The sequence below is a fragment of the Delphinapterus leucas genome, chromosome 2 (genome assembly GCF_059928025.1).
Source record: "Delphinapterus leucas isolate spDelLeu-1000000601 "Yukka" chromosome 2, BTC_Dleu_Yukka2, whole genome shotgun sequence".
Classification (NCBI taxonomy): Eukaryota; Metazoa; Chordata; class Mammalia; order Artiodactyla; family Monodontidae; genus Delphinapterus; species Delphinapterus leucas.
Window position 1 is genome coordinate 94,701,321 of NC_143130.1, and position 24,556 is coordinate 94,725,876.

Sequence of the window (24,556 nt, forward strand, 5' to 3'; positions counted from 1 at the left end):
TTATGCTTATCCCTTCATAATCAGCCACATACAGCCCTGCTACATCAATTTACTCCACCTTTGTATTCTTTCCTGGATTCTGGCCTGTAGTGGTAGGGACCAAGGAGGATGATCCACGGTCAGGAAGAATGCAGTGGAGCCTCAATTAAAATCTAGGAAATCAGGGATGGGGAAGTTGTTCAGCCAAGGCAGGAAAAATGATATGGAAAGAGATTGGGGGAAGTGATGAAAGTTTCTACAAAGATTTTATTTCTTTGTAAATGACCAGAAAGCGGATGTGGTGGTGAGATTAGGGTTGTTTGTGGGACCGTATTATGGTAGAGATGACACATGGATTCCTGAGAGGAGATTATCCAAAGGAAAAGATTGAAATGTGGTAGTAAGGAATCTAAGGGGCGGGGGTGGGAGCAGGTCGTATACTAACTGTAAAGAACAGAGTATATTGTGAGCAAATTCCAGAGCAGAGGGTGGGGACAGCAGTGGGTATAATCCCCGTGATGTCTTTTCTCCCCAGAGCTCTTGTTTGTCCCGGCCGTAAAACGATTTTCTGTGTCGTTTGCAAAGCATCCGACTAACGGTACGTTTGCTTCTGACTCAACGTCATTCCTCCTCACCATGTCACCTCCAGACACTTAACCTCTGAGTTCTGACGCTGACTTTCCCTCTCCCTCCACTGTGTTGACACCCTGCTGTCTCTGAACCACTCACTAATTGTTGCTCTTGGGATATATCACTTGTTGTGACAGACCTTAGCCTTGGCTGCAGCCTGGCTGCCCGATTCCTGGGGCAACTCAAGGTCTTATTTCCATGGTCACCATCATCACCATTGTGTCACTTTTTTCAGCATCATCACCGAAACGTGAATTAAACCTCTTCCTTTCCCATCACATGACTGCCAGGCTTTGTACAAACATGATAATGGTTCCCCTTCTTAGAAGGAGCGTAGTATTACCTATATCATCCCCATTTCTTCTCTCTATTTGTTTCCCCAACTCCTCAGCTTATGTAATTTTGATCTTCCTGTTTTTTCACCAGCTCTTTTGTTGGAGTGGATGACTAGTTTGCTTCCCTTTTGGAGCAGTGCTGCAGTTCCCAGTTCCCAAGCCTACCCGTAAAGGCATTAGTCTTGAGTATATTGTTTTCCATCTCCATATTCCTATCTCCTACCATTGTGTGTATTTTGTGTGGCTCTTGTGCTCCTGACATCTGCTTTACGTCACTACTAACCTAGGGTCTGAGCCTAGAAAACAGGAGTCCAGATTGATTTGGGATACAAGAAAGAACAAAAGGAGTAGGAGGTGTTAGGTAAAGGAAAAAGAATTGTGTCTTGAGGGTTTCCATGTGGTTTCCATGCAGCACCAGCCTACTTATGGCACTGCAGTCTCCGAGAAGGGGAAGTGAAGAGTTGAGATGTCTACTGGAGATTCCGGGGGAGCTTAGGAATAAATAATATTTCAAGAATACTGAAGAACAGGGTCTGCCCACACTAAGGTGGGAGAGTTTAGAGATTTGCGTAAACCCAAAACTGAAGGGCTGTGGTCTCTTTGTAGGGTATGGCAGAGGAACCCAGGACTTACTCCTTGTTTTATCCTTTATATCCTTAGTTTCTCTCTGCATTGTATCTTGTCTTCAAGGTAAATCCAGTTTTGTTAGATACGATTTTCTTCTGTTCAAGAGCTAAGACTCTGAGGGAGGTAAAATTAGCTTGGCTTCCTGGCTGAAAAAACTCTAGGTGCTGATCACCTGCTCCTTAGACAGTGGCAGGTGCTAGATTTTAGCCCAGTAAGGCCATACATCTCCACTAGGCACTGGTGAAATCTCCCTATGTTGACTAGCTTATACTTGCTCAGTTTATACCCCTACCCTCCACCTGCACTCCTGTTTGTGCCTGTGACAGGAGCTTCCCATTCAGAGTGGCGTGACTGTGCCTGCACAGTTAGCTTCAAGCTCTTCTGGGCTTCGTGCCACAGTCATCTCCAGAGTAGACCCTCAGGCACCAACCCCAACCCTACAGCCTGGGATTTGGACTTAGGAGACTTGTTACTTAGGGAACAGAAGATGGTACTAGGAACTTGGGCCCCTGACATCAGAGCTAAATCACAACTCTCCTAACTCTTAGGCTCTGTGAGAAAAGATCCAAATTCCTAAAACAGATCCTCAAACCTATATATCTCTAGTTCCCTGAAGGCTTGGTTAGCAGCCTCACCAGTAAAGAAGAATTAATTCTACCAAAAGGGGGAGAGGAAGAAAGACCTGGACAATTATAGTGCAAGAGAGTAAATTCAAGATCTCCTCCAGCACCCTGCACACAACCTCAGGGCTCTGCTGGCCTTTGTTCTTCTTGTACTTGAGCTTGGAGGCTAAAGTGCCTGAGAAGCAGGAATCTAGGAGAAAAAGATTTGGAGCTATTATGTCTCTTGCTGAAGATTATCTAGATTTAATTTGGCCCTCAGGACAATATGAGGGCTCTACCCCATGGCCAAACGTTACTGGACTGACCCAGCAATTACAGAGTGGATGCTCTGTCTGCAGTTGCTTGCAGCAGATTAGTCACAACAATGTGCCAGCCTACTATCCATCACCACCATCTCTTTGCCATGATGTGTGGCTTTGAAATAGCAGCTGGAAGAACTGGACCTGGCTTTGGAAAGGAGGCAAGGCAGTGCTACTTCCTTGCTTTGATGGGAGAATACCCCTCAGCCCATCTCTCCCTCTATTCCTGATAAGCTTCTGTCACATCCTGTGACTACATCAAGTATATAAGTATGGCCCATTAGTAAACTGCATGCTGAACTTACCAAGGTGAACTAATATAGTGGGAAAGAGACTGTGTCTCTCCCTCATCCAGAATGTCAGAGTGTACCCACCAGATCTGCCAAGCTCATTCTCTTCTAGGGACCCACACAACTGTATGACCATTGGTACAGAAATCTCTCTTGACATCCAGACTAAGGTCTCTGGAAACCATAGTCTCATGGGATCACCCTGTGGAGCCCATTCTGGTCTGGGAGTTCTGAGCAGTCATCCTCAGCTACCTAGATCCTACTTTCTCTGTACCATATTCCTGTTATCAGTTAAGACCCCGTACCTCTTCCCCAAGATCTTTTTCCTACTGTTCCTCTTAAACCCCCTTCCACATGCCTTTCACTGCCTTCAACCGTTTGCAGCTGAATCGCATATATCCACAAAGTTTGCCAACCAGCTAAGATAGTAAGTAGTTTCGGCATTAAAGCTTTTCCACTCGTCTAGCTGAACAAAGTGCAGTTAAACTCACCAGCAGTGGGAAGAAAATATAAAATTATCTCTTTTGGCTTCTATAATTGATACAGTGTCCCTTAAGAATTACGCAAATGTTTTTTTAAAAGTCTATGTATTTGAACAAGAATGAAGGATAATTAATCAATATTGGCATTTTCACACATTGATTCTGTTTTTTACATGCTGTTTTAAAGGACACCTGGTTTCCTGCTAATCTACGTCAGTTACCTAACACAAGCCTTGTCTGTGGCTATCTTAGAGTCTGGTCCAGGGAGCCCAGCCTGAGTCCTCAGGAGCTTTTTTAGCTTCAAATTTTATCTTGATAACGTATACCACTCTTGACCCTCTTCTCTGAGTGACTTCAAATCTTTTCATCTCTATCCCAACCTCATAAATACATTCATTTGAGAAACAAGCCCTAACTAGGGTTTGCCCAAGAATGATTGGGGACACTGGAGTTCCTAGCTACAGAACTGCCAGCTCACCCCATCCAGAACGATGTGACTGCTGTCTGCAAGCACTGACTGAATTGTGCACAACAAGAAAGGAGAGGGCCTGCTGTATGATGAGGTCTCACGTGCCCCTTCTTCTAGACTCACTTCTTTTAGACTTCTTTTAGCATGATGCCAATACTCTTCTCCCCTGCAAGACATGTCCTGTGGCTCTGACCATCTCTGCTTCTCTCTTACCTCACCTTGGAGCTGAGTGGCCCCACCTCCCAGGAATGCTTATGTCATCCAGTACCCCCCTTATTGTCTCTCCCTCTTCTCTTTCTTTATCTTTGTGCTTCCTGCCGTGGTTCCCCCAACCCCTCCAAGAGCTGCTGGATGACCAGCACCCTGTGGTCCGGTTGCTGCGCAGTTTTTCCTCTGACTGCACAGGGGGCTGGCCAGTCTCCTTGGATGCCACGCTGGCGCATCACCTGCACCAGTGCTCCTACCACCTGCGCCTCTTCCGGAACTGGCTGCGCTCAGGCCAGGATGATCCTGAGTGCCTCTACGGTACCCCCTGCCACCAAGCTGGCTGCTGCCACTACCCTGGCTGGGACTGACTGCTTTGCTTCTTGCACTTTTGGCAGGAGAGCCCACCTATTCCTTTCTCCTATTTACTCTAAGGTTATGTGACTTGCATTTAGTTGCTTGGATGGGATTGGGGCCAGACTGCCTGGTAGCTGTAGCGTTGGCTGCTCCTCCCCTTCCTGTTCTCCTTCCTCACTGCCTCCTAATGTTACCTATTCCCAGTGCTATTTGGTACAGGAGTAGTCTCTTGCCCTGGAATCTATTCTTATCTCTATGACCCTCTACTACCACCATCTTCAAATCCAAATGTTTTTCTAGCAGTTCTGAGAAGCTGGAGACTGTACCTCTCCTGCCCTCCTGCCACTAGAGTACAGGGGGAAATTGAGGCACAGAGGTCTCAATTGAATCCTTGAAGAAAACAAGGGCCAAAGGTTAGAAGATGGTCAGGTATAATCCTTTTGAGTTATATAGGTTTTAATCATTGTCAGACAGGAAGCTGTGTCTTGAATAGATATTGCTGTCCTGCCTACCTTTAATCCATTTAAGGAAATATAAAGGAAGCATAGGAAATATTGGGGACTAAAAAAGTGGTTGAGATGTATGCTTCTTGATCCTCTAATGGGGGCATTTTTTTTTTTCATCAACAGGCCCTGGGATTAGAGTTACACATTTAGGTTTACCCTTCACCCTACAATGTAGATCTACATTGGAATTGTTGGGTTCAGAGCAGAGAATCGGTATTTATTCTTTTTTCTAGGGGGTTTGCCTCATTTTCCTGAAGGAATAGAGAAATACTAGCAAGTCTGGGGTCTTCAGTGAGAGCAGAGGAAAGAAGCTTTGAAGTGATGAAAATAACCAAGAAAGAACTTCCATCCCCCAACCTGTTCATACATGCGGTTTTCCTGAGCTGAGCTTCATGTGTATTGCATGCCCTCCTGCTTCCAGTATTCTAGCCTTTCTACCCATATCCTAAATCTGCATGAACCCCTCCTCAGATCCCAAGCCCTCCTCCGTAATCTGGTTCTCTTGTACATGATCCCTGAAATCTGCTGTTTTTTCCCAGCTCCATGACCTCCCTACCTCTCATTTAGACCTGCAATTTCACCCCTTACCTCTGGACCTTTGTTTTATTTCCCCCAGAAAGTACAAGAGGAGTGTAGGTGCTTACCTCATTGGGATTCTGTTGATTTTTCCATGGAATATTGCAGGCTTTCCATAGGTAGGATAAGAGGTGATTTGATTCACCCAGAGGCCTTAGCAGGAAGACTTTTTAGAAAATCTGGAGGTGACAGAAATAGACTCCTGTAGGGGCTCTAAAGAGTTCCCTCTCCTGAGAATCTTGGATACCCCACACTCCAAAAGCCAAAAGCCACAGACACTCCTGATGGTTCTCAGGGACCCTCCATGCTTCCTTGGCCAGTTGGGGTATATCCAGCAGGAATAACATTGACTTTGCCCATCTCTTTTCTAACAGGATTTGAAGGGTGCTCCATGGTGCCTACCATTTACCCCCTGGAAACACTGCATAATGCCCTTTCGCTGCGTCAAGTGAGTGAATTCTTGAGTAGAGTCTGCCAGCGCCACACTGATGCCCAAGCACAGGCATCTGCAGGTATGGAGAATACTCTTATCTTGTACCACTATCTCTGCCCCCACTCCCATGCTTCCTAGAACATGAGTAATAAATTAAAAAGATAGGCACTCTGAAAAAGTAGACTTGAAAAAATGTTTAATTGCATAGGTTAACTCAAAAGCATAGAACTATCACTCCTTCCAAAGTTAACTTATAAATTTAATGTGATCTCAGTAAAAATAGTACTGTTTTTCTAAAGTCAGACAAATTGATTTTGAAGTTGTCATTAAAAAAAAACACAAAAAAAACCAAGCAAGAATAGCCAAGGAAATCTTGAAAAGAAGAGCAATGAAGTCATGCTGGCCCTACCAGATTTTAAAACATTTTATAAAACTTCTATAATAAAAACAGTGTAGTATTGGTACATGAATAAACAGAGACCAAGCAAACAAAGTAGAAAATCCAGAAATAGTTGAAGTTAGCATTTCAAAATACTAGGGGAAAGACAACCTTTAAGAAATGGAGTTGGAAAGTTAGTAGAAGGAAAGAAATCATAAAGATCAGAGCAGAAATAAATGAAACAGAAACAAAGAAAACAATAGCAAAGATCAAGAAAACTAAAAGCTGGTTCTTTGAGAAGATAAACAAAACTGATAAACCTTTAGCCAGACTCATCAAGGAAAAGAGGGAGAGGACTCAAATCAATAAAATTAGAAATGAAAAAGGAGAAGTTACGACAGATACTGCAGAAATACAAAGCATCCTAAGAGACTACTATAAGCAACTCTATGCCAATAAAATGGACAACCTGGAAGAAATGGACAAATTCTTAGAAAGGTATAACCTTCCAAGACTAAACCAGGAAGAAATAGAAAATATGAACAGACCAATCACAAGTAATGAAATTGAAACTGTGATTAAAAATCTTCCAACAAACAAAAGTCCAGGACCAGATGGCTTCACAGGTGAATTCTATCAAACATTTAGAGAAGAGCTAACACCCATCCTTCTCAAAATCTTCCAAAAAAACTGCAGAGGAAGGAACACTCCCAAACTCATTCTATGAGGCCACCATTACCCTGATACCAAAACCAGACAAAGATACTACACAAAAAGAAAATTACAGACCAATATCACTGATGAATATAAATGCAAAACTCCTCAACAAAATACTAGCAAACAGAATCCAACAACACATTAAAAGGATCATACACCATGATCAAGTGGGATTTATCCCAGGGGTGCAAGGATTCTTCAATATATGCAAATCAATCAATGTGATACTCCATGTCAACAAATGGAAGAAGAAAAAAACCATATGATCATCTCAAAAAAAGAAAAAAAAATGGGAGTTGGGGGACTTCCCTGGTGGCACAGTGGTTAAGAATCCACCTGCCAATGCAGGGGACACGGATTCGATCCCTGGTCCGGGAAGATCCCACATGCCACGGAGCAACTAAGCCCGTGCACCACAACTACTAAGCCTGTGCTCTACAGCCTGTGAGCCACAACTACTGAGCCTGCGTGCCACAACTACTGAGCCCACATGCTACAACTACTGAGCCCGCATGCTGCAACTACTGAGCCCGTGTGCTGCAACTACTGAAGCCCACACGCTTAGAGCCCTGTGCTCCACAATAAGAGAAGCCACCGCGATGAGAAAAGCCTGCACACTGCAACGAAGAGTAGCCCCTGCTCACTGCAACTAGAGAAAACCTGGGCACAGCAAGGAAGACCCAAATGCAGCCAAAAATAAATAAATTTATTTTTTTAAATATATATATATTAAAAGGAACCAAACAGAAAATCTGGGGCTGAAAAGCATAATAACAGAAATGAAAAATTTACTGGAGGACTTCTTAGAAGGTTGGAGCAGGCAGAATTAAAAATCAGCAAACTTAAAGATAGGTCAAGGCGGGCGCCGCCGTCAGTCATGGCCTGACGCTGGCACGCTGTGCATGTCCCGCCCCTTGCCGCCACTAGTAGCCCGCCGGCCGGCGGCCTCGCTCGGCCCTCAGCTCAGTGGCGGCGTTGGAAGGCGGCCCGGGCCCTCGCAGGCCCATGGCAGCGGCCGTGGTGTTGCCGGGCGTGGGCGGGCCTCCCGCGGGCGGCGGCGCTGGGGGCGGGCGGGTCCCCACCGGGTGGCTGGGCAGTGGCGCGCCTCGAGAGCTGCAAGTTCGAGTACCTGATGAAGAAGCGCTCGGTGACCATCGGGTGAAACTTGTCGCAGGGCTCGGTGGACGTGAGCATGGGCCACTTGAGCTTCATCTTGCGGCGCCACCTCGAGATCTTAACGCCCCCAGGCGGCGGCGGCGGCGGCCATCCTGGGGCGGCCCTGGAGCCGTCGGCGCAGCCCGGGCCCGATGCGGGTGGCAACTTCTGCCTGCGCTGCCTCGGCAAGAATGGCATGTGCGTGGACGGCGTGTTCCAAAGGCACGGGGTGCCGCCGCTGCAGCTGCTGCGCATGTGCATATTCAGGTTCCCGAGCACAAACGTCAAGATCACTCACCTTCACTGCCCTGTCCAGCAAGAAGAGGGAGAAATAGGAAGCGCCCGAGTCCCTGGTGAAGCCTGTGCAGGCTCACATCTCCCCACTGACCATCAACATTCCAGACACCATGGCCCACCTCATCAGCCCCCTCCCCTCCCCCACAGGAACCATCAGTGCTGTGAACTCCTGTCCATCCAGCCCCCTGGGGAGCAGGGTCTTCAGGGTACAAAATGGGCCGTGTGGTACCATCTGACTTCAATTTAATGGCCGACAACTCACAGCCAGAAAATAAGAAGGAAGCTTCAGGTGGAGACAGCCCAAAGGATTATTCAAAGCCACCTTATTCCTATGCACAATTAATTGTACAAGCAATTACGATGGCTCCTGATAAACAACTCACCCTAAATGGAATTTATTCGTACATCACGAAAAACTATCCCTACTACAGGACTGCAGACAAGGGCTGGCAGCTATATGTAGGCTGACATACGTATCTTTTTGAAGTTTGCACAGAGATGGTTTTCAAACTTTTCCTGAGGAACCCTTTCTTCAAAAGATACCTCCTCCAGTTGGCCAGTATACAAAACAGATGAACACAGTGCTGCCCTGTTTCAGTGGTCCACCTGTACTTCCAGCCTATTCCTAGGCTGTCTGTGAATCCAGGCCTCCTCAGAGGACACTTTGAAATCGGTGCATAGTATTTCCATTGTTTAGCTTTGAATTTGTTTAATTTTTAAACCTCTACATTGTGTATGTTTTTCCTCTGCATGTCTGTTTTATGTGTGGCCATTTACTAGGTGTTTAGCAGGATCTCACTAATTAAGACAGTATGGGAAAGGGTAAGTTTGAAGTATGGAATGGTAAAAGCATAACAAAAGGGAGAAGAAATATACATTTACAAATTTTGAATTTATTAAGTAACAAGGAATGGCTACAGAATTCCTTTGAGGCTTAATGAGTAAATGATCCTTTGAAAAATGCATCTGTTGAACCATAACCATAATCAAGTGATGTGGGTGGGGTGGGGGTGGGGGTAAGCCATTCTGTTTAATGGAGGGTAAAAACTTTTTTCTTCTACCTGCAGATGTATAAACATGTTATAATAAAAATAGTGTTCCAGCCAAAAGAAAAGGTAGGTCAGTTGAAGTTATCCAGTCTGAGGAGAAGAAATAAAAAAGAATGAAGAAAAGTGAACAGAGCCAAAGATACTGTGGGACACCATAAAACATACCACTGTATGTATAATGGAAATCCCAGAAGGAGAAGAGAGAGAGAAAGAGGCAGAAAAACATTTTGAAGAAAAAATAGCTGAAAACTTCTCAAATTTGATAAAGACACAAGTCTGTGTGTCCAAATAGTTCAAACTTCAAGAAGGATAAATGCAAAGAGATCTACATTGAGACACATTGTAATCAAATTGTCAAAAGACAAAGAGAAAATGTTGAAAGTGGCAAGAGAAAAGCAGCTTGTCACATACAAGGGATATTTAATAGATTAACAAGGCACTCATCAGAAACCATAGAGGCCAGAAAGTAGTGGGGTGACATATTTAAAGTGCTAAAAGAAAAAAACGTCAACCAAGAATTCTGTATGTATCTGTCGAAACTGTTCAAAAATGAAGGGAAAATTAAGACATCCCCAAATAAACAAAAGCTGAGGGATTTTTTTAAAAAACATCTTTATTGGAGTATAATTGCTTTACAATGGTGTGTTAGTTTCTGCTTTATAACAAAGTGAATCAGTTATACATATATTCCCATATCTCTTCCCTCTTGTGTCTCCCTCCCTCCCACCCTCCCTATCCCACCCCTCTAGGTGGTCATAAAGCACCAAGCTGATCTCCCAGTGCTATGCGGCTGCTTCCCACTAGCTATCTGTTTTACATTTAGTAGTGTATATATGTCCATGCCACTCTCTCACTTTGTCCCAGCTTACCCTTCCCCCTCCCCGTGTCCTCAAGTCCATTCTCTAGTAGGTCTGCGTCTTTATTCCCGTCTTGCCCCTAGGTTCTTCATGACCACTTTTTTTTTTTTTTAGATTCCATATATATGTGTTAGCATACAGTATTTGTTTTTCTCTTTCTGACTTACTTCACTCTGTAGGACAGACTCTAGGTCCATCCACCTCACTACAAATAACTCAATTTCGTTTCTTGTTATGGCTGAGTAATATTCCATTGTATATATGTGCCACATCTTCTATATCCATTCATCCGATGATGGACACTTAGGTTGTTTCCATGTCCTGGCTATTGTACATAGAGCTGCAGTGAACATTGTGGTACATGACTCTTTTTGAATTATGGTTTTCTCAGGGTAGGGTATATGCCCAGTAGTGGGGTTGCTGGGTCGTATGGTAGTTCTATTTTTAGTTTTTTAAGGAACCTCCATACTGTTCTCCATAGTGGCTGTATCAATTTACATTCCCACCAACAGTGCAGGAGGGTTCTCTTTTCTCCACAGCCTCTCCAGCATTTATTGTTTGTAGATTTTTTGATGATGGCCAGTCTGACTGGTGTGAGATGATATCTCATTGTAGTTTTGATTTGCACTTCTCTAATGATTACTGATGTTGAGCATTCTTTCGTGTGTTTGTTGGCAGTCTGTATATCTTCTTTGGAGAAATGTCTGTTTAGGTCTTCTGCCCATTTTTGGATTGGGTTGTTTGTTTTTTTGATATTGAGCTGCATGAGCTGCTTGTAAATTTTGGAGATTAATCCTTTGTCAGTTGCTTCATTTGCAAATATTTTCTCCCATTCTGAGGGTTGTCTTTTCATCTTGTTTATGGTTTCCTTTGCTGTGCAAAAGCTTTGAAGTTTCATTAGGTCTCAATTGTTTATTTTTGATTTTATTTCCATTTCTCTAGGAGGTGGGTCAAAAAAGAATTTTGCTGTGATTTATGTCACAGAGTGTTCTGCCTGTGTTTTCCTCCAAGAGTTTGATAGTGTCTGGCCTTACATTTAGGTCTTTAATCCATTTTGAGTTTATTTTTATGTATGGTGTTAGGGAGTGTTCTAATTTCATTCTTTTACATGTAGCTGTCCAGTTTTCCCAGCACCACTTATTGAAGAGGCTGTCTTTTCTCCATTGAATATTCTTGCCTCCTTTATCAAAGAAAAGGTGACCATATGTGCATGGGTTTATCTCTGGGCTTTCTATCCTGTTCCATTAATCTATATTTCTGTTTTTGTGCCAGTACTGTAGTGTCTTGATTACTGTAGCTTTGTACTATAGTCTGAAGCCAGGGAGCCTGATTCTTCCAGCTCTGTTATTCTTTCTCAAGATTGCTTTGGCTATTCGGGGTCTTTTGTGTTTCCATACAAATTGTGAAATTTTTTGTTCTAGTTCTGTGAGAAATGCCAGCAGTAGTTTGATAGCGATTGCATTGAATCTGTAGATTGCTTTGGGTAGTAGAGTCATTTTCACAATGTTGATTCTTCCAATCCAAGAACATGATATATCTCTCCATCTATTTGTATCATCTTTAATTTCTTCCATCATTGTCTTATAGTTTTCTGCATACAGATCTTTTGTCTCCTTAGGTAGGTTTATTCCTAGGTATTTTATTCTTTTTGTTGCAATGGTAAATGGGAGTGTTTTCTTAATTTCACTTTCAGATTTTTCATCATTAGTGTATAGGAATGCAAGAGATTTCTGTGCATTAATTTTGTATCCTGCTACTTTACCAAATTCATTGTTTAGCTCTAGTAGTTTTCCAGTAACATCTTTAAGCTGAGGGATTTTGTCAGTAGTAGATCTGCCCTACAAGAAATGCTAAAAGGAAGCTTTTTGGCTAAAATGACACTAAACAGAAATTTGAAGCTATATCAAAAAATAAAGAACTCAAAAAAAAAAAAGAAAGAAAGAAGAAAAAAATAAAGAACTCTGGTAAAAGTAACTACACTGGTAAATATAAGAGCCAGCATTATTGTATTTTTGGTTTGTAGCTCCCCTTTTTGTATTTTTGTTTCATATGTGACAACATGCAAATGAATAAACCAATCATTATGTCTGTTTTAATGGGCACACAATGTACAAAGATGTGATTTATGACAATAACAAGGTGGGGACTGAGCTTTATAGGAACAGAGTGTTTGTATGTTATTGAAGCTAATCGCCATCAATTCAAACATTGCTACTGACCTTACAGAAATAAAAAGGATTGTAAGAGAGTACCATGAACAATTGTATGCCAACAAATTAGATAACATAGATGAAAAGGACAATTCCTAGAAATAAACTCTAAAAACCGACTCAAGAAGAAATAGAAAATCTGAACATACCTATAACAAGGAAAAAGACTGAATCAATAGCAAAAACTTCTCAACAAAGAAAAGTCCAAGACCAGATGGCTTCACTGGTGAATTCTACCAAACATTTAAGAAAAATTAGCCCCAGTCCTACTCACCCTCTTCCAAAAAATATAAGAGGAGGAAACACTTTCTATGAAGTCAGCATTACCCTGATACCAAAGCCAGACAAAGACACCCTAAGAAAAGAAAACTACAGGGCTTCCCTGGTGGTGCAGTGGTTAAGAATCTGCCTGCCAATGCAGGGGACATAGGTTCGAGCCCTGGTCTGGGAAGATTCCCACGTGCATCTAAGTTGCAGAGCAGCTAAGCCCATGAGCCACAACTACTGAAGCCTGCATGCCACAACTACTGAAGCCTGCATGCCTTGAGCCCATGCTCCACAACAAGAGAAGCCACTGCAACGAGAAGCCCACGCACCACAACGAAGAGTAGCCCCCGCTTGCCACAGCTAGAGAAAGCCCGCGCAGCAATGAAGACCCAACACAGCCATAAATAAATAAATAAATTTAAAAAGAAAAGAAAACTACAGACTAATTTCCCCTATGAGTAGAGAGGCAAAAATTCTCAACAATCCCCCCCCACAAAAAAATTCTCAACAAAATATTAGCAAACCAAATCCAACAGTACACATTTAAAAGGATTATACTACACCATGATCACGTGAGATTTATCTCAGGAATGCAAGGGTGATTCAATGTAAGAAAATATGTCAATGTAATACACTATATTAATAGAACAAAGAGAGAAAAAAACCAATCATGTGAATTGATGTGGAAAAGCATTTGGCAAAACCCAACACTCACCGAGCTAGGAACAGAAAGAAATTTCCTCAATGCTATAAAGGACATTTATAAACAACCCCTAGGGACTTCCCTGGTGGTCCAGTGGTTAAGACTCCGTGCTCACAATGCAAAGGGCTGGTGTTCGATCCCTGGTCAGGGATCCCGCATACTGCAACGAGAGGAGCCTGCATGCCACAACTAAAGGAGCCCAAATGCTGCAACCAAAGATCCCACATGCCACATCAAAGATCCCACATGAGGCAGCGAAGATCCTGTGTGCTGCAACTAAGACCTGGCATAGCCAAATAAATAAATAAATATTAAAAAACAAAACAAAAACACAGCACAAATCATACTCAGTGGTGAGAGACTGAAAGTTTTCCCCGTAAGATCAGGAGCAAGACAAGGATGCCCACTTTCACCACTGCTATTCAATATTGTACTGGAAGTTTTAGGGAGAGCAGTTAGGCAAAAAACAAAAAACAAACAAAAAAAAAGGACCTAAATCGGAAAGGAAGAAGTAGTAAAACTGTCGCTATTCACAGAGGACATAATCCTATATAGAGAAAATGGAAAAGAAACCCCAAAAGAACTACCAGAACTAATGAACAAATTCAGCAGTGTTTCAGGGTACAAGATCAACTCACAAAAATCAGTTGTGTTTCTATACACCAGCAATGAACAATCCAAAGGGGAAATTAAGAAAACAATACCATTTATATTAGCAACCAAAAGAATAAAGTACCTGGGAGCAAAATTTAACCAAGAAGTTTAAAGACTTGTACACTGAAAACTGTAAAACATTGCTGAAATAAATTAAAGAAGACCTAAATAAATGGTAAGACATTCCATGTTCATGTAGAATACATAACATTTTTAGGATGAGAGTACTCCCCAAAGAGATCTCTGGATTAAATGCAATCCCCATTGGAATTCCAATGCACTTTTTTGTAGAAATGGAAAAGCTGACCCTCAAGTTTATATGGGATTGCAAGGGGACCTGAATAGTCAAAATAATTTTGAAAAAGAAAAAGTCGGAGGACTCACATCTTCTGATATTAAAACTTACTACAAAGCTACAGTAATCCAAACAGTGTGGGATTGCCATGAGGATAAAGTTAGAGACCAATGGAATAAAATCAAGAGTCCAAAAATAAACCCATACTTCCATGGCCAGTTGATTTTCAACAATGTTGCTAAGACCATTTAATGGGGAAAGAATTGTCTCTTCAATAAATGGTGCTAGAACAACTGGATACCCATATGCAAAAGAATGAAGATGGACCTCCCCCACCTCATACCATGTACAAAAGTTAACTCAAAATGGATAAATGGCCTAAATATAAGAGCTAAAACTGTACAACTCTTACAAGACATAAGATAAATCTTCATGACCTTAAGAGTTAGCTAATGGATTCTTAGACAGACCAAAAGCACAAGCAACAAAAGGGGAAAAAATAGATAAATTGGACTTCACCAAAATTTAAACTTTTTGTGCATCAAAGAACATGAAAGAAAGGGAAAAGACAGCCTATAAAAAGGGAGAAAATATTTGCAAATCATATATCTGATAAAGGTCCATAATGTAACAATTCAACAGCAAAAAGACAAACAACCCAACTTAAAAGTGAGCAAAGGACTTAAATAGACACTTCTTCAAAGAAGATATACAAATAGCCAAGAAGCACATGAAATAATGCTCACCCTCAGTAACCATCAGGGATATGCAAATCAAAGCCACAATGAGGTACCACTTCACACCCACTAGGATGGCTATAATTTAAAAAGAGAAAGAGCAAGCAGAAAAGTGTTAGTAATGGCATGAACAAATTAGAATTTTAGTACATTGCTGGGGGAAATGTAAAATGTTGCAGCCCTGGTGGAAAACAGTTTGACAATTCCTCAAAAAGCTAAATATAGAGTTACTATCTGACCCAGCAATTCCACTCCCAGGTATATATTCAAAAGAAATGAAAACAGGTACTCTAACAAATATTTACACACAAAAGTTTATGGTGACACTATTCACAATAGTCAAAAGGTGGAAACAACTGAAATGTACGTGAATGGGTAAACAAAATGTGGTATATACATACAATAGAATGTTACTGAACTATAAAAAGGAATGAAGTACTGATATATGTTGCTATATGGATGAACCTCAAAAACACGGCAAGTGAAAGAAACCAGACAGAAAAAGTCACATATTGTATGATTCCATTTATATGAAAGAACTAGAATAGAGATAGAAAGCAAATTGGTGGTTTCCAGGGGTTGAAGGTAGGGTAGAATGAGGAGTAACTTTTTTTTTTTTTTTTTTTTTTTTTCGGTACATGGGCCTCTCACTGCTGTGGCCTCTCCCGTTGCGGAGCACAGGCTCCGGATGCGCAGGCTCAGCAGCCATGGCTCACGGGCCTAGCCGCTCCGCGGCATGTGGGATCTTCCTGGCATGAACCCGTGTCTCCTGCATCGGCAGGCGGACTCTCAACAACTGCGCCACCAGGGAAGCCCAGGAGTGACTTCTTAATGGATATGGGGTTTTCTTTTGGGGTGATGAAAATGTTTTGGAACTAGATAAGGTGGCAGTGGCACAACACTGTTGATGTGCTAAATGCCACAGTATTATACACTTTAAGATGGTTAGCTTTATGTTATGTGGCTTTCCCTTCAATAATAATAATTTTAAAAAATCATGCAAGTACTAAAAGTAAGCAGGGGTGATGATGATAAATTCCTTTATCACCTGAAAGTAAGGAGAACCTAATTCTGACTCAAACTCAAATTCGGGAGACAATAGGAAAAGATTGATAAACTAAGCCATATAAACATTTTTTTATATGTTGTAAAACCAATAGCAACATCATAAGCAAGGAAAAATTTTTTCTGCAATTTATATCACATATAGGCTTAATCATCCTAAAATACAGAGAACTTTTACATATCAGGAAGGAAAAGACCAAAAGTGTGATTTTTGGAAAAGGATAGTTTACAAAGAAAGAAATACAGGTGGCTGTTACACATGTGAAATGATGCTCTACCTCGATCATAAGAAATATGCAAATTAAAACTACACTGAGGGACTTCCCTGGTGGTGCAGTGGTTAAGAATCCGCCTGCCAATGCAGGGGACACGGGTTCGATCCCTGGTCTGGGAAGATCCCACATGCCACAGAGCAACTAAGCCTGTGCGCCACCACTGAGCCTGTGCTCTAGACCCCACGAGCCACAGCTACTGAGCCCGTGTGCCACAACTACTGAAGCCCGTGCAAACCTAGAGCCCATGCTCCACGACAAGAGAAGCCACCACAATGAGAAGCCCGCACACCACCACGAAGAGTAGCCCCTGCTTGCCGTAACTGGAGAAAGCCCGCGTGCAGCAATGAAGACCCAACACAGCCAAAAATAAATAAATAAATAAAATTTTTTAAAAATTAAAAAATAAATAAAACTACACTGAGATATCATATCTCACCTATTAGATTGTAAAAAATCCAAAAGTTTGATAACACATTCTCTTGACAAGTCTATAACGAGAGAGGCAGTTCCATACACTGTTGGTGGGAGTGCAAAATGGTACAACCCCTATGAAGGTAAATTTTGTAATATCTCAGAGAATTACAGATACAGTTACTCTCTTATCTAGTAATACAATTTTAGGAATCTATTCTGAAGCTACTGTACACAAAGTTGAAATAACATTTGTATACAGTTATTGTGACATAATTTATGTTGTTTATTTATTATTTTTGGAAACAACCCCAAAGTTCTTCAGTACAAGAGTGGTTGAATAAACAGTGGTATGTCCACTCAAATGAGTACTATGGATCTGTTAAAACTAATGAGGAAGATCTATGTGTTTTGATATGAAGTAATCTCCAGGATATATTGTTAAGTGGATAAAAAAAGGTGCAGAATATTGTTGATAGTATGTTACCTATTCTATAAGGAGGGGAAATAAGGGGAAAATATACATATTTGCAAAAAGAAATGATAAAAGTAAACACCAGAAACTAATAAAAATGTTTACCACTGGACAGCAATAGGAATGGGGCTAAAGGGCATGAAGAAAAAGGAACTTCCTCTGAATATGCCTTTTTATAAACCTTTGACTTGTGAACCTGTAAATGTTTTTCAAAATATAAGACTAAATCAAAAGAAGTGAATCCTAAAATTGGAAAAAAAAAATGGAAAGAAATTACCCTAACTTTATATCAAAATAGTAACATAATCACACAGGGAAAATAATTTTTCAAATAACTTTGGAATACTGTACTTTGACTGTAAATCCTTTAGTGGAACAAAAAGAAATATAAAATAATTTTAATCCTCATTCAGTGGTTTAATTGTTAGTAGTGATATTGATACTATTTTGAAACATATGTCATATGCACACACACATATAATAGAGTAATGTAAATAAGTAATTATGTTTCTGTTATTAGGAATAAGAATTCTCAAAGTAAGATAAATTATATATAAATATAAATTCAGAAGATTTTTAAAGTGCTGTAATGTTAAATTTGAATTGAAAATATCAATATGAATTCCATTTTTTAATGCTTTTTCTAATATCATGCATTAGAAAGAGTATCAATGAGCTCCCTTGGCACCTAGATTTTGGTCTCTACATATCATTCCCCACTAAAAGCAACCAGGATTCCATGGTTGGATTCCTGGTCTAGGCCCATGTTTTTTAACCTTCTTTTTTTTTTTTTTTTTTCTAAAATCACACCCCCTCCTACAGAGCCTTTTTAGACTTTTCTCCTCCAATCACTCCCCGCCACCTGAAATTTTAATACCACAGATAAACTTTATGTCTGTTTATGTATTGTAGCCATTTGATGGACCACAAACCAGTGGAATATCTAAGTTTTTTCACTTTCACCAAGAACCACTTTCACCATGCACCATTGAGGATGCATGATCTAGGGCAAGGAAAGCACAAGGTGATCCTGAGGCATGTTGTAACAGAAGCAAGGAAGCAATCAAGCCTGAAGAGGCTCCCACTGACCAGAATTGGAATATTTTAGCATTAAAAAGAATAATTTATTGTAATTGATTAAAGTGGACTGAACATGTAAACATCTACAAGCTCATAATGAATCTTACAAAAAAGAGAACAAAAATGAAATAAAATAATCATCATCTGTCACTATTGATGAATACTTTTCACCAGCTCTTTCTTCTGAAAACTAGTTAAAGGGAAATAAACATTTATCCTTCCTTTTCAGTAAGAACTGCAGTTTAATGTAATCAAATGGCCCCAGTTGAAGAGAGAAAGCTCTTCTTTACAGAAAATATGCCAGCTAATAAATACAGAATTGATAGAATTAGAAAATCACCACTTGATAGTCCTAATAAAGTAATTAAGGATCATCAGTGGATACTAACACAATTAGGTGAAATGTTGATCAGGTTCTGCAGTGCCAAAGGATTATCTCTAATCAGAAGGGGAAAACTTTACGATGGTGAGACCTCATGGGCCCCACTTTAACTTTGTTGGTAAGTTTAGCCTTAGTGGGATAATGAGACATTATGTTCATCCAGTATGATGCAATATAAAGTACACAGGATCACCTCTTGAAGTATTCTTGCCAAAGTTATTTATTTATTTATTTATTTATTTATTATTTTTTTTGGCTGTGTTGGGTTTTCATTGCTGTGCACGGGCTTTCTCTAGTTGCAACAAGCGGGGGCTACTCTTCGCTGTGGTGCTCAGGCTTCTCATTGCAGTAGCTTCTATTGTTGTGGAGTACCGGCAGTAGGGGCATGGGCTTCAGTAGTTGCAGCATGTGGGCTCAGTAGTTGTGGCATGCGGGCTGTAGAGCGTGCAGGCTTCAGTAGTTCTGGCGCACAGGCTTAGTTGCTCCGCAGCGTGAGATCTTCCCAGACCAGGGATCGAACCTATGTCTCCTGCATTGGATTCTTAACTACTGCACCACCAGGGAAGTCCCAAAGTTATTTAAACTGAATCATTGAACCAGTCGGAATGGCCATCATCAAAAAATCTACAAACGATAAATGCTAGAGAGGGTGTGGAGAAAAGGGAGCCCTCCTACACTGTTGGTGGGAATGCAAACTGGTGCAGCCACTATGGAGAACAGTATGGAGGTTCCTTAAGAAACTAAAATTAGAGCTACCATATGATCTAGCAATCCCACTCCTGGTCATATATCCAGAGAAAACTGTAATTTGAAAAGATACATGCGCCCCAATGTTCATAGCAGCACTATTTACAGTAGCCAAGACATGGAACCAACCTAAATGTTGATCGACAGATAAATGGATAAAGAAGAAGTGGTACATATATACAATGGACTATTACTCAGCCATAAAAAAGAATAAATAATGCCATTTGCAGCAACATGGATGGACCTAGAGATTATCATAGTAAGTGAAGTAAGTCAGACAGAGAAAGATAAATATCATATGATATCACTTATATTTTGAATCTAAAATATGATACAAATGAACTTATTTATAAAACAGAAATAGACTCATAGCCATGGTAAACAAATTTATGGTTACCAAAGGGGAAAGGGGGGAGAGGGATAAATTAGGAATTTGGGATTAACATATACACACTACTATATATAAAATAGGTAGCCAACAAGAACCTACTGTATAGCACAGGTAACTATATTCAATATCTTGTAATAACATATAGTGGAGACAAATCTGAAAAAGAATATATATACACATAACTGAATCACTTTGCCATACACCTGAAACTAACATTATAAATCAACTATACTTCAATTTTTAAAAAATTATCAAAATATCAAAAAAATTATTAAAAATGTAAGCATTTGTTTTTACACTAAAAAAAGAAAAAGAAAAACACCTCAAATGGACTTCCCTGGTGGTGCAGTGGTTAAGAGTCTGCCTGCCAATGCAGGAGACACGGGTTCAATTCCTGGTCCGGGAAGATCCCACATGCCGTGGAGCAACTAAGCCCGTGCACCACAACTACTGAGCCTGAGCTGTAGAGCCCGTGAGTCACAACTACAGAGCCTGCATGCCACAACTACTGAAGCCCACGCTCCTAGAGCCCGTGCTCCACAACAAGAGAAGCCACCGCAATGAGAAGCATGTGCACTGCAACGAAGACTAGCCCCCACTCGCCGCAACTAGAGAAAGCCCGTGTGCAGCAACAAAGACCCAACGCAGCCAAAAATTAAAAATTAAAAACAAACAAGAGGGCTTCCCTGGTGGCGCAGTGGTTGAGAGTCCGCCTGCCGATGCAGGGGACACGGGTTCGTGCTCCGGTCCAGAAAGATCCCACATGCCGCGGAGGGGCTGGGCCCGTGAGCCACGGCCGCTGAGCCTGCACGTCCGGAGCCTGTGCTCCACAACGGGAGAGGCTACAACAGTGAGAGGCCAGTGTACCACAAAAAAAAAAAAAACAAAAAAAAAAAACAAGAAAGAACACCTGAATCATTGAATCAAGCCTTTTGTATCTGTCAGTTTATAGGAAATACAAGGGATAGTGAAACAAGTTAAATGTTTCTGTGAGGAAGCAATCAGACAAATCCAGAGTGTAGAATGTGACATTCTGTGAGACAGCTGGCCTGTTCTTTTCAAAAAGTCACTATGAGGGACTTCCCTGGTGGCACAGTGGTTAAGAATCCGCCTGCCAATGTATGGGACACGGGTTCGATCCCTAGTCCAGGAAGATCCCACACACCACGGAGCAACTAAGCCCATGTGCCACAACTTATGAGCCTGTGCTCTAGAGCCCGCAAGCCACAACTACTGAGCCCATGTGCCACAACTACTGAAGCCTGCACACCTAGAGCCCATGCTCCACAACAAGAGAAGCCACCACAATGAGAAGCCCACGCACCGCAACGAAGAGTAGCCCCCATTCACCGCAACTAGAGAAAGCCCGCAAGCAGCAACGAAGATCCAACGCAGCCAAAAATAAATAAATAAATTTATTTTTTTAAAAAGTCAGTATAAGAAAAATAGGGGGGAGCTCGATTCTAGGTTAACACATTGTTGACTGGGGGATTTTTGCAGAAACTAACACCTGTGGCCATAATACATCTCCAGTCAACAATGTGTTAAAAGAGACTTTGGAGACATAATAAAATGGAATGCATAGTTCATGTTTGGATCTTACTATAAAAGACATTTTGGGAATAATTGGGGGAAATTTGAATATGGATTGGGTACTAAGATGATATTAGGGTATTTTAAAATTTTGTTAAGTTTATTAATGGTGTATGGCTATGTAGGAAAATTCCTTATATTTTAGAAATGAATACTGAAGTATTTAGAGGTGAAATGACTCATACTGTTCGTCATTTATTTTAAAGAACTTCAGCATGAAGAAATAGATGAAACAAATACGGCAAAATGTTAACATGTTAAATATAGGAGATGAATATATAGGTATTGATTGTACTAGTCTTTCAACTACTTTTATTTTTTTTAAATATATTTATTTATTTTTGGCTGCATTGGGTCTTCGTTGCTGGGCACGGGCTTTTTCTAGCTGCTGCAAGCGGGCACTACTCTTCCTTGCAGTGCGCGGGCTTCTCATTGCAGTGGTTTCTCTTGTTGCAGAGCACGGGCTCTAGGAGCATGGGCTTCAGTAGTTGTGCCATTTGGGCTCAGTAGTTGTGGCTCGCGGGCTCTAGAGCGCAGGTTCAGTAGTTGTGGCGCATGGGCTTAGTTGCTCCGCGGCATGTGGGATCTTCCCAGACCAGGGATGAACCCGTGTCCCCCGCATTGGCAGGTGGATTCTTTCTTTTTTTTTTTGGCCACGCAGCACGTGGAATCTTAGTTCCCTGACTAGGGTTTGAACCCGCACCCCCTGCATTGGACGCATGGCATCTTAACTACGGGACCACCAGGGAAGTCCCAGCAGGCGGATTCTTAACCACTGCGCCACCAGAGAAGTCCCTCAACTACTTTTTAAAAAATGTGTTTGACAATATTCATAATATAAAGTTTAAAATATTGAAAATGGTTTGTATGAAGGGTCCCTAGGAAATGCTGCTTCTCAGCCTGAGGAAGTGTAAGTTGGTTTTCACTTATATTGACAACCTGTGGTTCTTGAATTCTTCCTCATAGCCTTTTTTTTTCTTCCCTCTCTCTCCCTCACCTGTCCAGCCCTCTTTGACTCTATGCACAGCAACCAGACCTCTGATAGCCCGTTTTCTCCACCTCGCACTCTTCATTCACCTACCCTGCAACTCCGGCAGCGCTCTGAAAAGCCCCCTTGGTGTAAGTAATTGTTTTGGAACTGCCTAGAGAAGGCCAAGAGGGAATGGAGGGATTGGTGAATAAGAGACTCGTCACAGGAGGGAAACAAAGATGAGGGTTGAAGGACCAGGAGTAACCAGGCAGGGAAGCAGTTGCACTTGCTGTTTCCAAGATGAAGGGCGGATCTGTTTATTCTCTCTCATCCGTCGCTTCTGTCCTCCATGTGCCCTCTATCTCCTTGGAGGGGCTCCTTAATGATAGTGGCTCAGAGGGTCCTTTAGGGAAGAAAAGATGAAGGCTGCATTCTCCTCAAGTCCCCATTTGGTCTCTACAGCTTTCTCAGTAAAAATGACTTGGGAGGAAACCTAGATATATAGAAAAGCTGGGAAAAAGAAACTAGAATCTGCTACTACTTTCTACCTGTCCCTTCTTTCAAGGTGTCTGTTCTCATTTGTAAGTTCAAGTTCAGGTGCTGCTTTTTCCCATCTCTTCTTTATAATCTCTAGCCTATCACTATTTATCCTTGGTAACAGTGTGAACAGTGGAGCCACAAGGAGTTCTTAGGGTAATTGTAGAGGGGGAGAGAGACCAGTGGTGACCAGACAGGGGATAAGGCCCAGAGACACTGGCAATGGAAGAATCCTTCCCTTATTCGTCCTACCTCCAGGGACTATCTAAAATCAAACATTATTTTAATTGGATAGAACTGAAGCAAAGATTCATATTTTTAATATTGGGGCAAACAGTTGTAGAATTTTGCCCTTCTCCTAGCACCCTCTATGCAGAAGAAACTTTCCTTCCTGACACCAAGAATTCTTCCCCTGAATTTCAGATTATCCTATATTCCCCTTGCCATTGGTCCTTTTACCTCTGTCCAATAGTGTTTATAGGTTCTGTGCCCTAGAAATCTTATCTTTCTTCAACTTCTGTTTCTGTCTGAACTCTTTGATTTGTCTGAATCAAACTACTAGCTGAATATTAAGGCTACTTCTATCCTTGGGTGAACTCAGCTTACACATGTTTTCTTCTTTTTTAAATCTCAGTATCAGATGTATAGCCTCACTGGTAAACATTTTCTTTAGGGTCTGTCTGTCTGCCCTAAATAGGCCTTGTTGGCCCCAAACCACATTCCTCTTTTTTTTTTTTTTTTTCCACTTGAAGCATGCCTCATATAGTCCTTTACTGCAGCGGTCCCCAACCTTTTTGGTCTCAGGGACTGGTTTCGTGGAAGACAATTTTTCCACGGACCAGTGGGGAGGGGCATGGTTCAGGCGGTAATGGAGTGATAGGGAGCGATGGCAAGCGGCTGGCAGATGAAGCTTCTTTGCTAGCCCACCGCTCACCTCCTGCTGTGCGGCCTGGTTCCTAACAGGCCTCGGATGGGGAGGGGGGCGCTGGGGACCCCTGCTTTACAGAAAAGAGATAGCTGGCATTCCTTAAACTCAATGACTGTTGGAGCCTTTGCAGACTCAGGTTTACCAGCTTCCCTGGTTCTCACTGATGACAAGCTATTCAGGTGTCCCCGATTTCCAAAATCTATCATTATTGATATCAGAGTGCTTTAAAGCTACAGTACCGTCAATTAGTATGATACTTACAAAGGGAAAAGTAGAGTAGTCTCCTACTAGAGATTAATGAAGAGGTAGAAGTTGGGGTAGGAGTTGTCCCACAGTGTAACTGAAGACTCTAAGGCCTTCATTTACTACTGTCAAGATCTAGGAATTAGTTTTTGTATTTTATATGTATATAATATCCATAAGCCTGTAACACTGTATGTCTCAAGACTTAGAGGGTCTTAACCCTGGATCTGTAGATGGATTTCAGGGTAAAGTCTATGAACCCCAGGAATTATATGTAAAGATGAGGGGGAATATCCATATGTACATTTTCCTGGGAAGATAGTCCATGA

The 24,556-nt window shown here is 41.5% G+C and overlaps 1 protein-coding gene and 1 pseudogene across 2 annotated transcripts in view; both read left to right on the forward strand.

The window, feature by feature from the left end:
* The window catches only part of PPIP5K1 (diphosphoinositol pentakisphosphate kinase 1), a 54,431-nt gene that overhangs the window by 21,905 nt on the left and 7,970 nt on the right, over window positions 1–24,556 (forward strand). The window contains exons 29-32 of one of the 2 annotated variants that reach the window (XM_089907294.1): window positions 515–577; window positions 4,077–4,259; window positions 5,752–5,889; window positions 22,555–22,668. In XM_089907294.1, the coding sequence (XP_089763420.1) occupies window positions 515–577; window positions 4,077–4,259; window positions 5,752–5,889; window positions 22,555–22,668 (498 nt within the window). The remainder of the gene's footprint in view (window positions 1–514; window positions 578–4,076; window positions 4,260–5,751; window positions 5,890–22,554; window positions 22,669–24,556) is intronic. The other variant, XM_089907293.1, reaches the window with a different exon arrangement.
* On the forward strand, window positions 5,900–22,548 carry LOC149750212 (forkhead box protein K2 pseudogene; annotated as a pseudogene).